The 14,815-nt window shown below is 35.4% G+C and overlaps 3 protein-coding genes across 8 annotated transcripts; 1 reads left to right on the forward strand and 2 right to left on the reverse strand.

The window, feature by feature from the left end:
• Window positions 1-1,114: 1,114 nt before the first annotated feature.
• Ssb-c31a (single stranded-binding protein c31A) lies at window positions 1,115-2,221 on the reverse strand. Its single transcript, XM_066403538.1, has 2 exons — window positions 1,994-2,221; window positions 1,115-1,709 (listed from the first exon to the last, which is right to left on the reverse strand). The coding sequence occupies exons 1-2, from the start codon at window positions 2,054-2,056 to the stop codon at window positions 1,443-1,445; spliced, it is 330 nt and encodes a 109-aa protein (XP_066259635.1). The 5' UTR covers window positions 2,057-2,221; the 3' UTR covers window positions 1,115-1,442.
• An 839-nt stretch (window positions 2,222-3,060) lies between these two features.
• Window positions 3,061-4,866, reverse strand: LOC136415552 (GTPase Era, mitochondrial). Its single transcript, XM_066400187.1, has 6 exons — window positions 4,546-4,866; window positions 4,365-4,489; window positions 3,967-4,141; window positions 3,722-3,899; window positions 3,435-3,638; window positions 3,061-3,357 (listed from the first exon to the last, which is right to left on the reverse strand). Exons 1-6 carry the CDS (start codon window positions 4,804-4,806, stop codon window positions 3,170-3,172), a joined length of 1,131 nt encoding a protein of 376 aa, XP_066256284.1. The 5' UTR covers window positions 4,807-4,866; the 3' UTR covers window positions 3,061-3,169.
• A 648-nt stretch (window positions 4,867-5,514) lies between these two features.
• Window positions 5,515-14,635, forward strand: Atg18a (Autophagy-related 18a). 6 transcript variants are annotated; one of them, XM_066400132.1, is made up of 8 exons: window positions 5,515-5,868; window positions 7,465-7,710; window positions 7,791-7,989; window positions 8,089-8,360; window positions 8,486-8,635; window positions 8,720-8,898; window positions 11,696-11,758; window positions 13,010-14,635. In XM_066400132.1, exons 1-8 carry the CDS (start codon window positions 5,798-5,800, stop codon window positions 13,123-13,125), a joined length of 1,296 nt encoding a protein of 431 aa, XP_066256229.1. In that variant the 5' UTR covers window positions 5,515-5,797; the 3' UTR covers window positions 13,126-14,635. The 6 variants fall into 6 exon arrangements, with proteins under 6 accessions (XP_066256229.1, XP_066256244.1, XP_066256253.1 ...); XM_066400147.1 differs by having other exon boundaries at window positions 11,705-11,758; XM_066400156.1 differs by having other exon boundaries at window positions 11,705-11,752.
• The last annotated feature ends 180 nt before the right edge of the window (window positions 14,636-14,815 follow it).

Consider the following 14,815-nt stretch of genomic DNA (forward strand, 5'->3'; position numbering starts at 1 on the left):
TTAGTGCTTGAAAATCTGTCTCTGATACCTGATGACCATTCGCTCAAGAAGCCTTAAAGTAACGTTAATAGTCGTCATAGTCTGTGGTTTTTGAATACCCCGGTAATCACCTGGAAATATGAACATCCTATACACAGAATGCCAATGAAGATAGCCCGATTCCCTTAGAGCAGCTAACTAAGCTTGAGGTCATAACACTTATCTCAGTTTCCTTTATCTACTGCTGTTATCCCATAAAACAAATTAAAAAGGGCCTCCTCTACTGTATATTTATTATTTAATAAATGGAGCGAAGAAAATAACCGCTGCAGTCCAATTTGTATTTGCACAAAACCTAAGACGTGAAAACGATAGTGTCATTTACACGCCATAGAAAAAAGGAGAAAATTCATTAGAAGCGACTACTTTAATCGCACCAAGAAAGGCTTAGCATTTCAGCTAAACTGTAAATGCCTTTTTTGGGATTTATCAAATTCTTAATCTCACCAACGAGAAGGCGCATCTTCTAATGGAAATTTGTAATTAAACTGAGTGTTTTCTGTCTTGAAGAGGACATCTGCAAAGGCAGTGTTCTCTCTAATAAAACCTTGCAGCATCTCTTCACGGACACATAAAAAAGTAATTATTTAAAATATTATTTGTGTTCTGGATGATTGCACTTTTCAAAGAATTTAAATATTTAAAACCAAGGTCTCTAAAAGCGCTTTCCACTTCCACTTTTGCAATGAGTAAAGCAATCTTGCAATTGAACACCCTGTATATGTTATAGCTTGGATAAATAGAAATGCAATTTGCGAATCACAATATGAACGTTCAGCATGCTCAGACAGCTGTAACATTTCAGCATTTTCCTATCGAATATGGTTCTGATGGTTTCTCTTGACAAATGGCGAAATCAGATTTTTTTACATCAGTGTACAATCTCTTCCTTTTCCTTAATTCTTCTACGAGACGCACCTCGTATATACGTCCCTTCATGTAAATAAGGTCTCCAATTTATTGGAATTGATTAATAGAATGTTAAGGGTAGATAAAAATGAATACTATTTCAGGTATGTGACCTTTTGAAAATTTAGGTATTGTTGCTTTATTGATGCATGTTTTTTATAAATGGTTTATTATCATAATGATTTATTTAATAAAAGGCATACAGAACATTTGAAACTACAACAACCAACAAATTAAAATTGTCATCCTTATACAAAAATGGCTTAAATCCTTCAATTTTAACACCAACAGCCATGTAAAACAACATTATAAATAAACCTTATACTAGAGAACCAATGAATAGCTTAAGCCTCTTTTGTACTTAAAGTAAAATCTATTACATTATTTTTTTAATTCTAATACTGTAAATCGTTGAATTTAACAAAGTTAAACTTTTTCCGAATTTGAAGCTTAATAACAAAAAAAAAACCAGAATAAACATTAAAAATTTCTATTTAATTAGAAATCTTCTTTACCTCTTCATCAATTTCCTCAACCGAAGCTTTAAATTTCTGCCACTGTTCTGGAGTAAGCATGAGTCCCTTCTTACCTGGCTTCAAATCTCCTCCAGCATCCAAATAGAATTCCCGGATGTTCACATAGGTTTTTCCTTTGAATTGAGTTACTTTCACATACCGGTTCTTGCCCAGATCCCACGTTGGTTCCTCGTCGTCAGTGCGGATGGAATTTTCAGTCTTTAGCTTCTTTTTCACTGGTTCCCTCTGAAAAAAAATTGAAATTATTACAGTTTCTATTTCAGCACTAGGGAGGCACACAAAAAATCAATTCTATTTAACAATTACAAGAGGTACAAATTTGGACTGTGCCACTCAAAGGAGAACTTACTGAACCCGAGGGCTAGTATTCCCTCAGAATACTTTGCGTAATAAAGCATTAGAGATATAAGTAGTTAGAAGATATAACACTAAACAGTGATATCATGCAGAATTAGGTGGACTGCTAGTAGTGTATACATATATCGATACAATGTAGTACAATTACTTACATCATCTGGGCCAGAATCTGAATCAGAGGTATCATCCTTCTTTGATTTCTTATTCTTCGGCATATTGCTGGATATTTCTTCTTCTACTATAAAGTAGAGAGACCCAATCGAAAACCCCAAAAGAGCACTTTGGATGCCGAATCTAAAATCACCAATATAAATCCCTGAATTTTCGAACGAGAGGAAGGAAGAAACCAATGAGGAACAAAATGCCAGAATGTTCTTTCGACAATCAAGATAAACGCCAAAAAAGCCTGTTTAAAAAATAATATTCAAAATTCAAAATGGTCGTCGTGTCGTAAATAAATAAATAAATAAATAAAAAAACGCGACGTTCACTTTCGGGGCATTTAGAATCTCGTATTAGTTTGGCAACACGAATCCTGACACGCGTTTACAATTATTGTAGGGTATATAACAAGTTCTTCCAGAGTATATTAAGTTCGACGTTATCGTTTAAAATGAAAAGTGATTGGCTCAGATATTTAATGAATGCATATTGGTAGCAGGCAGTACTTTATCGGAACGTACCAGAACAAACAGAGTTGCATGAGAAACAGCCGTAGCTGTGAAACTGTCAAAAAATAAAAAGTAGGGTTAAGAATTCCTGAGTTGTTCACCGGCTATCAAACCAGTCATCAGCCGCAGATATGAAATTGCGAACAGTAAAATAGTTAAAAATAGTAAAAGGATTACAGGAATAATGTTTGTTTTAGAGACACGGCAGTGGCGTATAATTGTAACATACTCAAATGCATCGTATTCCGAGAGTTACAGATTAACGGACAATAATTCTGCCTTAACGCATCAGAGGTTATTACTCATATTGAAACTATTTCTCAAAGATTTATCCCGAATTTAATTTTGATTCCCATCAAATAATATTAGATTTACTAAAAAAGTAACTACAAGAGCAAAGAGGAAGTAAAACTAGCGGAGATGTTCAAATTGGCCATCTCCCTCCTCATATTGCTGAATTTTTCTTGGAGTATTTACAGAAAGAATTTAAAGACTACATATTTTGGTTTGGAAAATTTATTAAATCTTATATCACTGGAAAACCTTAGATGGACTTTGTCAATAGCATGCAATTATAATGCTCAATAGCACTGTAATAGAACAATGGTTGATTTGAATATAAACTAATGTTATTGAATAGTAATAATATAATTGCTATCAAGTTGGGCTAGAATCTGCAGGAGGATCCATAATGAGCGAAATTTTCACAATATTTTTAAATGCATTCTGGAGGTCTTCCCGAACACTTTGAATGATTTGTTTGAGTCTTCCATCTTCTGTACCAGCTACTAATTTTGAAATTCGAGCTGAAGGAGTTTTTATTAAGACAACTGTAGTGATGACACCTGGAATATGACAAAATGTAAAGGCCCCTCATGAAACAAGAAAAAAACTATTCTACATTGACATTATCAATACTTACCCTTATCATTTAGGTCAAAATATTCTAATTCAGGCTTCAACCGGTACGGAATTTCTTGTGGAAGAAAGTCTAACAGTTTGGCTTTAACGGAATTTTGGATAATAATTTCTGCAGTTTGGTCTGTCCATACAGCCTGAGGAAACATCCATTTTGCTGGTCTGGCAGAATCTATTAAATACTGTTTTACTTCTCTTAAGCCATCTCCTAAAAATTCCACCTACTATATACAAGATCTTTGCAAACTTATAGAATGGAAACATAAAGTAAAAGTAAAATTGAAAAGGTACCTGTTAGAGATGACACCATAAAAATGTCACTAAAGTATGGCCAAGCTTTAATATCTTTGTTCATATAATGCCGGGCACGCTTTAATTGAGGAACCAGTACTGGCTTCCCATTTATACAATTATCAGTAAGTAGTCTTGTTATATCTAGCAATTTTCTTTTTGACTTTAGCTGATCTATCTGAAAATTAATTTTTTCTTTTTTTACCCTATGTACTTATCATATTTTTTATATTGAATCAACATACCTTATTTAATATAAGAAAACTTGCTTTATTCTTATTAATCTCCAGTAAACGTATGACTTTAATATCCAATGTCTCCCTTGTAAAAACATTTGAAGCATCATGTACTACTCCTACAATATCAGCCTCTTGCAAAACATTTTTTGAGTCTTTAAGAAAAGAATTTTCTAATTTGAATCTACAAGCAAAAGGATAAAGTCAAATATACATTGAAGTACAATGGACAAATATGGACACAAAGACTATGCTATTGCTTTTTTGTTACTGTTTTTCTTTTCATTCAACAATGGGCTGTTCAAAACAGAGTCAAAAGTTGTGTAAGAGTTGGGTTTGTTATTGGGTTGTAACAAAGGTGTTTACAGGGCAGCTTTTCAGTTAACTAATAATTAAATTTAACATACTTTTTTGTTTCATTCTCATTGACAAGACCTGGAGAATCAAGAAATACTATTTGTGCATCCCCTTCAGTAAATATGGAGCGGGTTTTAAATCTGGTTGTGTGAACTTTCGAAGATGTTGGACATGCCTGGAAAATATTAAGAAATAATTCAAATTGAAAAGAACTGGAGGTATTATTGATACCTTCCTGTCCATTAGATAATTGATGAATGTACTTTTTCCAGAATTAGGAACTCCTATGATTCCTACTTTGAGCAATCTAGTCTCAGAATCTGGGAATGAACTAATTATATTTTTAATTGAATTATTTTGGTTGGTGCTCAATGACGCGCAATATTTAACCAGGGTTAAGATACACTGATTCTTAATTAAAGATGTCGCAGAACGATTTATCAACATTTTTAATAATTTAGTAACACTGAGGAAAACTAAAAAACATACCATAATCAACACATTTTACAGGTTATAATTATAATTAAGATAGAAACAGGCCACATGACGCGATAGAATCCTTCGCCATGACATCAAGAACTTTCCAGATATGTGTTAGATTTCACATATAAAATAAAAATAAGAAATACTTTTGGACAGTGTTGTTCACCAAAATTGTGATAGTTTTTTCCTAAATTTGGGGAAAACTTGCATAATTCAAATGAAAAGCATAATTGGCACCATTTATTTCTTCTTAATTTATGTTAAATTTAAGAAATTTTCTGGCATAAGAGCGGTTTGGAATATGACAAGATTTTTTGCATGAGCCCCCTGATGATTTACGAGTCCCTACCAAGCGGTAGACGGAGCGGCTCTCAAGCCGCCCCGGGCAGTCATTCGCGACCTTAGGGATGACTCAAGAGAAAATCGATCGAACTCTACGAACGACAGCCGCGGAGCCGGCAACAGCGAGAACACTGCAGGAAGACCGACGTCGCGTCAGATCATATATATCACACAACGCTAATCAAAAAATGGCGTCAAGGAAAGTCAAATATTTTTCGGCAGTGCTGCCAATCGTGTTTTTGCCAGTCGTAAAGTCACTAGATACTTCAGATTTATAATTATTTTCGAAATCGTGGTGTATCTAAAGAAAAGAAATAAACAAAATACACGTTTCGTAAAACCATTGGCACTCCTAACAATTTCTCACTCGTTGCTTCGCTTTTTTTTCCTCCAACTTGGTGTCCTGCGTGGTTGCATCACAGCTAACAATTCAAATAATCAAAATCAGCTGATGCTCATATCAAGTCGCAGCTTGACTTTTGTCTGTGGTTTATTTATTGTTTATGTTGTTATACCTTTTGTACAGTTTTGCAACAGTTGAGCTGGACTAATCAAATAACCCCAAGGTTATTAAAAGAAAGTGGGTCGTTTTTCCAATCAGTAGCCCGTGTGTTTTGTATAGTGAAGTTTCCTGGGACACGTTTTACTATCTGGACTCATGACTAGCTCAAGTTCCACAGACACCAATGGATCCAAAAATTATTTTGTAAACTTTAACCAAGACTCAACGTAAGTAATTACGCATCTTATTTGTTGATAAATAACTAATGAGAGTTGTGACCTAGCCAGCCCATTGTTTCCAATACAATGTAATGACAATAGTATGTTATTTTTGAACCACCTAGCTAGACTCTTAGGGCACCCAATGTCTTGTGCAATATGGAGTCGATTATTGCCTAATAGTATATTACACACCGAGGTTCTTAAGTACATTGTTTTGAATGTCAAGTTTGCAGCCCCAGGCATGCAGTTCTGGGGATTGTGTTGTACCATGATGCTGCAAAACCTTGGTGTATATATGACTTTTTCGATTACTAGACTGAACAAAATTACAATAAACTTAACTAAATAATAATAATAAAATAATTCATAATAAATTAAACCCTAAATATAGTGCATGCAAAAATATAACATCAACCATAACATAAACAAAACAACAATCGGAACAGGCACAAAATTGTGGCCCATTAGCTCACTGAGTAAATAATGAAGCAAGTAGTAGCCATTATTAACCTGTTAATCAATTATTCTAGAAGAAAACATATTTTACAGTCACTTAATAAATCCAATGATGGTTTGCTTTAAACCTAGTATCAGATAATATCCTTTAACAAGAATTTTAGCTTTAATTCAATAAAGCATTCTTTGTTCAAAGATTCTTCAAAACTTCAAATTTTACCCACTGACCTTTTTCTTGTTGAAATGAATTTCTTATGAAAATGTTGCACAACTCTAGGTCAGGTACATTAGAACCTCAATTATTCAAGAAAGCACTTACCACAGATAACCAAGATCCTAGGTTATCTTGGAAGAAATATTTTCATTTTGAAGCTCAGTAAAAAATGCTTTAAGAAAGTGATTTCTATTTTAAGCTCTCTTGTCAATTTATTCCAGAAAAAGAATTTTTAAAAAATAGCAAATTTTGTTTTTTTCAAGATGCTCTGTATACCCTAAAGAAGTCACATTGAATAAAATTGCCTAGTTGCTTTGCGCATAGAAAAGTCCATATCACCAACATAACAGCATTAATTAATCAATTTTTCATAAAGTCTTATTTTTCAAAATATATAAGTATCTGTTCAGCTATAAGAATGGTGTCGCAAAGAAAGAAGCACCTACTATTACTAGGCAAAAAAAATAAATTTCTCTTTTCTATCTTATCATGAATAAGTAAATGAATTAAACCTTTGTTATCTTTATCTTTGTTGTTGTCACAACCTTTATTAATTTCTATTGTTTTCTCTTCACTTTCCATTTGTATCTCTAGCCAAATAATTTTTCTGATTTCACATTCAAATGAAAGTTTTTCCGTATCGTTATGATGTCAAAACAATGTGGAAATCCTCCAATACTCTTCAGTCTCCTTTTAATACAGTTTTTTACAATACACTACCAGCAACACCATAACAATCATTCATTGGGATTGCTAGACAATAATGGTACCTTCCTCTATATCCTTTTTATCCATCAGTATTGTTCAACTCAACATATATTAATAATATCCACATGACGTCGCAGATCTTGATCTTTAAAAGCTCTAACTGGTTCACCTTTACATTTATCTTCTACAAATCGCCAATTACATTCAATTTTAACTATTTGCAGATCACTAGCTGTTGGAGGCAAATTCGGCTATAAACTGTTTTCACTGGGATCTGTTGAGCACCTAGAGCAGATCTACAGTAACGCCAATGGAGACTCCCGAATCGTTGAACGCTTGTTTAGCAGCAGTCTCGTGGCTATGGTCTCCCTGGCCGCGCCCAGGAAGCTGAAAGTGTGCCATTTTAAGAAAGGAAGTGAGATATGTAATTACTCATATTCAAATACGATATTGGCTGTTAAACTTAATAGGTAAGTTGGTGCCGATTTTCGCTGTTAATGGGCTTTTTCAAGAGCTACATAAATGCAGTGTGTTGATGTCTCGTTTTCAGGGCCAGGGTGGTGGTCTGTCTGGAAGAGAGCCTTTACATTCACAACATTAGAGATATGAAAGTTCTTCATACAATACGGGACACCCCACCAAATCCAAAAGGGTTGTGCGCCCTAAGTTCCAATAGTGAGAACTGTTACCTGGGATACCCCGGATCGTCATCAGTAGGAGAAGTTCAGATTTTTGACGCTATGAATTTGGTGAGTGACTAAACAGATATATGGGTCATCAGCAGCACGTTCATGTCCTTTGGTGTGTTTTTTTTTCATTTTTGAATTGAGGCATCGTTTTTCTTTTAGAACGCAAAGATTATGATCCACGCCCATGACAGTCCGTTAGCGGCATTAGCGTTTAGCCCCAACGGGTTGAAAATCGCCACTGCCTCGGAAAAGGGGACGGTTATAAGAGTATTCTCAGTCACCGACGGAACCAAGCTATTTGAGTTCCGAAGGGGAGTGAAAAGATGTGTTTCAATATCCTGTCTTTCCTTTAGTATGTGTGGACAATTCTTAGCTTGCAGTAGTAACACGGAGACAGTTCACATATTTAAGTTAGAAGAACCTAGAGATAGGTAAGTTTTAGTGTAGTTCATAGTACAAATATTAACTGAGACTAGGGACTGTGGTTGTACCAGTTAAAGGATAACAGCTTAATTTGTTAATCTACTAAAACGTCACATGTGGTATGCCATTTTAGTCCTAAGAAAAGCGCAGAAGAAAGCAGTTGGATGAACTATTTCTCCACGTATTTACCTACCCAAGTTACTGACGTGTTTACGCAAGGACGAGCCTTTGCCACTGCTTACTTACCCATTGGAGGCGTGAAGAACGTCATTTCAATAGTTTAGTGAGTACTTTTGCTTCGTTTAAGTAGCATTAAAGCTCCCTGACAAGGGCCTTCTCTAACTAATACCAATTCCCTATGTTTCAGCATCAAAGACGGACTCAGACTCTTAGTAGCCACAGAAGACGGAGTGTTTTACATATACAATTTTGACTCTAACGAAGGTGGCGATTTACAGTTGTACAAGACATACCAACTGGACGATTGCGGTTCCGATCAAGCTGACGCAGCGCCCAAAGCCACCGACAGTGATAAGCCAATCGCAGGTAAGACAAATACTTGTGATCGAGTAGCATTGGTTTGATTTTTGTTTTGTCCAGTTTTTAGTTTTCATTGCGTAATTGTAGAGTATCGTTTGACTATTTCTTGCTAAAGCAAAAGGCATTTGAATCTGTGAGAGTATCGTAATTTTTCTTGATGCTCTGAGATCAAAAATCAATGCCGACATTTATAATTTGAGTAGGACTTCCTGTACATTCCTTATCCTTACTACGCTCCTTTAGCGACAATGTTTGCCACACGTGTAATAGATGGAATTAGTTTCACCAGTATAATGGGCTTATTTTATGGATGATTCAGTATTTTTTATTTGGCGTTATTGTTAGCAGTAGTGCTGTGGAGAAAGTATCAGGGCACTGTAGTAGTCAAATTAATTGAAATAAAATGGTGTATTATACAGAGTGTTTCCTAGTCATGTGGAACAAATTTCGGTTCCAAGCTGCTGCTTTGCGCTTGGTTACTAGATGAGATTTACTCTAATCCTTATATTTACATTTATCCTGATTGAAGCCCAAAATACTGGCATTCATCTTCTTAATCAGTGCAGACACTTCTCCCTCTGCCGCTTGTCGCATGAGGAGTTGCTGCCTTACTTACCTCCTTACTTTCCTCCTATAATGTGAATCAGGAGTACGAATGCATGGTTTTGAAAAGTTACTCGTGCAAACATGCATAATATTTTGTGTTATTTAAAGCAAGTGTTAAATTCATGTAGTAAGTCGAATACTAACATTATTAGAACAAATTCACGACGTGTTTAACGAATTTTAATATAGGTTTAGGTAACCGGGTGACTAAGCAAATATTGCACAAGCCTTTTGTTGAACCAATTCTTTTGTGCCCTATTTTTACTACCGGAAGTTGCTATTTAAGTAGTTTCATTTTATGTTTTAAAAGTGCATAAGTAGAAAATTATAGGTTACAGTTTATTGATATACAGAGTATTCCATAATAGTACGCTAAAAATTCTGGGGGCGAAGCTGTGGGTGATTTAAAAAAAAATATTAATATGAATATGAATCCATTTTCGCCTCTTATCTGATATACCGTGTGATTAAAAAAAATGTTGTTTTGTTCGTTATAAGTCCGTTCTGGTATTAAACATTTTTAGGATGTGGGCGATGGGGAGCGTAAAATAAGTGTAGAGACACATCTTTTAAGGGAAAAACAATCATTTTAATTTCACCATTGACGTCTCCATCGATGTGACCCTGAACGTTTTAAAAGAAAAATATGATACTCCACTGCTTTTTTCATAAAAATAATTTTCTCAACGCTCCATATTTCTGTGAAAAGAAAAGTCTCTTGAATATTTTTCATAATATTATCCGTTTTCATGGAAAATTAAAAAAAAATTTGATCACCCTAGATTTCAGACAGGAAACGAAAAGGAACTCATGTTCATATGAACTTTTTTTCTTAAAATGATTCACAGTTTCGGCTCCCGGATTTTTGATATACTGTAATGAAACATCCTGCATATTAAATTTTAAAAGTGGCTTGAAGCAGTAGAACTAACAACTAGACTGTAAATACGGGAGGTCTCACAGGGAACTGTAAATCGATCGATTTCGAAACGCCATGCAACTGCATCATTGCACTAAAAGCAGTTGATAGTAGTAGTTTAAAGCCCGTTGTAGATTAATCAATTTCTTATACAGGGCGTATCCTAGACGGAACAGGACCGCGTTTCCTCGTTTGAGAGAAAAAAATCAAATGGTAATTTCTGTACCGCTCGATAACTGAGCATTTCCGGACCGATGTTCATATGAACTTACTTTTCTCAATCACCTTGTAGTTTTCCCCATAATCGATCGATTAATTCCCGATGCGACACCCACGCACACCGACATCACTTTTACAATTACCATCATTGGAATCTCCCAACTGGTAATTACAGTCACAGGGCCGGTTAAATTAGGAAAAATTACGCATTTCAATTCCCATTAAGAATCCACCTTGAAAGTAGATGGAAACCAGTTCTGAAATATCGTGAGAAGAAATCAATCAACTTTCAAGACGGACTCCGGCTGAGCATTAAGATGCGCAACTTCTTCGTGATTTGACTCACTTTGTAGCTGCAATCTCTTCGGAGACCCCGAGGGTGGTCGTGGTGAAAGTGCCCACAAAGTATAAGCTAACGAGTTAAATAAACAAGACGTTTCAACAGGGTATTAAACAAACTGACTTTTCACGTTGTCTTATTTAGGTTTGTACAGGTTCTATTGGGAAGTTGTACCAAGGCGTAATTAATTTGGGAAGCTGCGGCAGTAACTAGTAACGATTAGACTGAATTGACTGATAGATTTAGGTTATTTTTAATTATGTTATTTAGCGTATCGTTGTGTATTCGTTATTAAAGAGATAGTTTTGTACGACATATTATACTTCTATAAGGCTAGGCAGACAGGTTTCGTCAATTTCAAATCGGCTAATGCCAGGGCTGTTCGATTACTCGGATTATTAGCCACACAGAGGCAACTTCTTGCTCTTAAATGTACTAAACCACTTTGCATGACAATGTGGAAACAATTTAATCTACGTAATACACATCACTTTCAGTTTGTTTCTCATTCGCTTTGAGTAACTTTTCGAAACGAGGTCCTCCCCTTTAGGCGAATGTCAGCTGTAATAAACACCTACCTTCCAATTAACATGTTTTATTTCTCCTCCCGTTCTGCAATACTGTGAAACCGTTAATAATTACGTCCGCTGTAGATAATCCCTTTTCCAAAGTAGTTTGCAGTAACCCTTATCCAACAATGATTTTCTTTGTTATGCAAGGCCTTCTAGGTAGCTACGCTGGCATCGTGAAAGGAAACCCCTCGGGCCAAATGTCAGGTACTGGTCAGTATAATATTTCTAACCATTTTTATACGTATTAGGAACTTTCATTTTTTTTGCTTTGGTCATCTTAGGACGGGAGCTATTCGTTATTTAAATGCAGCTATTTTTCGTTCACGATTTTGGGACGAAGCGCTCGTTCACAGTCAATTTTTGCAAACGTCTGCATTCAAATGGGATACGTAACGTTTACAAGATGATCTCTTTACCCCATAATGAAACTTACTCCTTCCTGTTATTTAAGGTAAAATTGTCAGCATGAAGTGGTATGCATATCCATGCTACTTCAATCTGATGCGAAGGTATTACATTGTTTATTTACAAAACGATTTGTTTAGATAACGCTTTGATTTTTGCTTATTAGTATGCTTGACTAACCAATAAAGTTAACGAGTTTCAAATGCCTTTCTGTAAGGCTTGTTGATGCTAGTAAATATTGACACGTTTATGCATACTAATTTTCCTGAAGTTTTTGTCCTTTCTACTTAAAGTTAACACAAAAATGTATGCATAATCGCACCTAATGGTCACTTAGATAATTTTTTCACCCCTGGATTTATTCATCTTATGCCAACATCATCCATATTTGCCCTCAAGTTGTTTAATGTTGCATTTCTTTCATTTCATTTATAGCGAATGATTGTTTTTACTGACGCCAATTGTGCCTCTTTAAGGTCTTTTCATAATTTCCATTATAAAGTGTCGCGTCGCGTTTTCGCAGTTGTCTTAATCGAATAACGCCCGACTTACGAATGAAAATGAAGAATTGGCACACGAAGTGAGGACGTCAAGGCGCATTTGCCACTGGACCTATCACCTGGACCTCAAAAATCAACGAGATTTTCAAGTGGTTCGAGATAAAGAGGTCCACGAATACGCTTAGAAATTATAAACAATATTCTTTACCTATTAAATGATCATACATTAAAGGCAGTCACTTAATACTAACGAGTTCGTATACAGAGGGCCCGACATCTGAACGAACAGCACGAGGACCTGGGAAATCTTGAGGGATACAAAGTTGGTTAAATTAAAAAAAAAACCTGCGCACTTTTAAGCTTAGTTAAATTAACCGACTTTATATCTCTTGCTGTTTTCAAGATCCGTCTGCTGTTGATTTTCATGTGGGAGACCCAGCAGAACGAGCCCACCCACTCATTACATGCAACATTTCGCAACAATCATCATCATTATCATTCACTTCGAATCTGAGTGACAAATCGTCACATCACTGACCAACTTTTCCAACTGCAGAATCGGAAAAACTGCGTGAAATGGCCCAAGCCACCGAAGCTCCGCCACCGGACGGTTTTCACCTGACGGACGACCAAGAGTACCCCCCTTTGACTCAAAATAGTGACTTGGATTAATGATTAAATTCTAGAGAATGTCATGTTACGCATTCTCGTTTTATTTTAGAGTCCAGTCGTCAAATTGATGTTTCATTGTCCAGGGGACGTTTGCATATATATATTTCCCATGTCTATACAGGGTGATCATTTACAATGCTCATCGTTCAGATTGAGGAAAGGGGAACAGTTACTCGGCGTTATACTTAAATTGGGAAAAATGTGATGACGATAGATAATTTTGCGTTATGGATTCTTAATGGGCATTAAAAGGCGCAATATAACCGACTTTGTGACTTGCACCTGGTCGAAAATTCCAGTTAGGAGCATTGTAATGGTGTTCGCCCTATGTAATATAGGCATAAACGATGCAAATATATTTGAATCAAAATGGTAATAGGTTAAGATGGTTAGACGAGCCCTTCAGGTTAAATGTGTTTGCACTTTCTGCATATGTACAACATAACACCGCCTGTTTTGTTCTTGGGTATGGAGGTAATGCGAGCGTGACATTATTTTTGGTTCCAAATTTTGCCAGCAGACGAACTTACACCATTAGAAATATCAATTTGACGATTTTTCATTAAGATATTTTTAGCAACGTTTAAAGGTTTTTGTGAAATTCAAAGCGCCTTAAATGTACATTTTTCGTTTATGGCGAATTTGTTCGGTTTTGTTCAAAAAGTTCTTACAGAATAAACAACAGATTAAAAAATTTAATGCTCTGAGAATTTAAAATTACACATATCAAGCAAATAAGAATCTGTAGACTTAATTGGTTTTTATTTATATCTACCTAGTAAAATAGTTCAATTAATGTTGCGGTGTCAACAAGCGCACTTGTGCTTAGTATTAAATATTTAAGGAATTAGACTTAAAAAAGTGGCAAAACCTCTGTGCGAAAAAGTAACAATACTTCAAATTAAGTCTAATGAAAGTTGATCCGTTGAGCCGCACTATCTCTGTTCTTTCCAAGGAAATGGAGATGTTAGAGTTAAATAGCAATATAATACAACCGGTCTAAAATAATCATAAACAATTTTGCTTTTTTTGGAAATGATGTGATGCTTTGGCATGATACTTTGGGTGGATTTCAGGGAAGGCACAACATATTCGACGATCTACAAAATAAAAAATTAGGTTGGACTTATCGATGTGTTGGTAATTTTATTTCAACGTGTTGAAGAATATTCAAGTGAAATGCTCTAAAACTAACACCACTTCATTGGTGTATAGGCAAAGTGCACCTCATATTTTCGGGTATAGTCCTTTGACATAGCGTAGTGTAATTTATAAGTTTAGAACGCCTCCACTATTCAATGGAAACTTATAAGCCATTCATGATTGAACAGTGTTGGAGTTGACCAAACTGAGCGCGCATAGAGTCCTTAAAGGTGATTGTGTTTTGTAAATAATAATCTTGGTTAAGTGATGTAAATTTGATTATAATTTAGAGGATGCAGCATAATGTTTTTTTTTTGTACAAGTGTGTATTGGTAACAAATGAGAAATATATGTGTTGCTTTGTCAAGTTCTTGTTTTAATTCATGGACGAGGCATACCATCGGTTAATGGATTTACCGCAACTGTTCGGTAATAAAAGTGGCATTTAAAATATGTTAAGACCCAGTATTATCTGAGAAAGACTGCCAGCAGGCCATAAATCTGAACGAATGGCTATAAGTAATATACCTATCTCTGACATATCATT

This window comes from Euwallacea similis, chromosome 2 (assembly GCF_039881205.1).
Source record: "Euwallacea similis isolate ESF13 chromosome 2, ESF131.1, whole genome shotgun sequence".
In the NCBI taxonomy this organism is placed as follows: Eukaryota; Metazoa; Arthropoda; class Insecta; order Coleoptera; family Curculionidae; genus Euwallacea; species Euwallacea similis.

Bases quoted from the DNA above. Each gene is read 5' to 3' on its own strand.
- Ssb-c31a (XM_066403538.1), bottom strand. From the start codon at position 2,056: ATGCCGAAGAATAAGAAATCAAAGAAGGATGATACCTCTGATTCAGAT. The intron at 1,710-1,993 runs GTAAGTAATTGT...ATTTTTTTTCAG, and splicing joins CAGATTCTGGCCCAGATGAT to AGGGAACCAGTGAAAAAGAA.
- LOC136415552 (XM_066400187.1), bottom strand. From the start codon at position 4,806: ATGGTATGTTTTTTAGTTTTCCTCAGTGTTACTAAATTATTAAAAATG. The intron at 3,900-3,966 runs GTATGTTGATTC...ATTAATTTTCAG, and splicing joins GTTTTCTTATATTAAATAAG to ATAGATCAGCTAAAGTCAAA. The intron at 3,358-3,434 runs GTAAGTATTGAT...GTCATATTCCAG, and splicing joins TTTTGACCTAAATGATAAGG to GTGTCATCACTACAGTTGTC.
- Atg18a (XM_066400132.1), top strand. From the start codon at position 5,798: ATGACTAGCTCAAGTTCCACAGACACCAATGGATCCAAAAATTATTTT. The intron at 7,711-7,790 runs GTAAGTTGGTGC...TCTCGTTTTCAG, and splicing joins TTGGCTGTTAAACTTAATAG to GGCCAGGGTGGTGGTCTGTC. The intron at 8,899-11,695 runs GTAAGACAAATA...TTGTTATGCAAG, and splicing joins CAGTGATAAGCCAATCGCAG to GCCTTCTAGGTAGCTACGCT.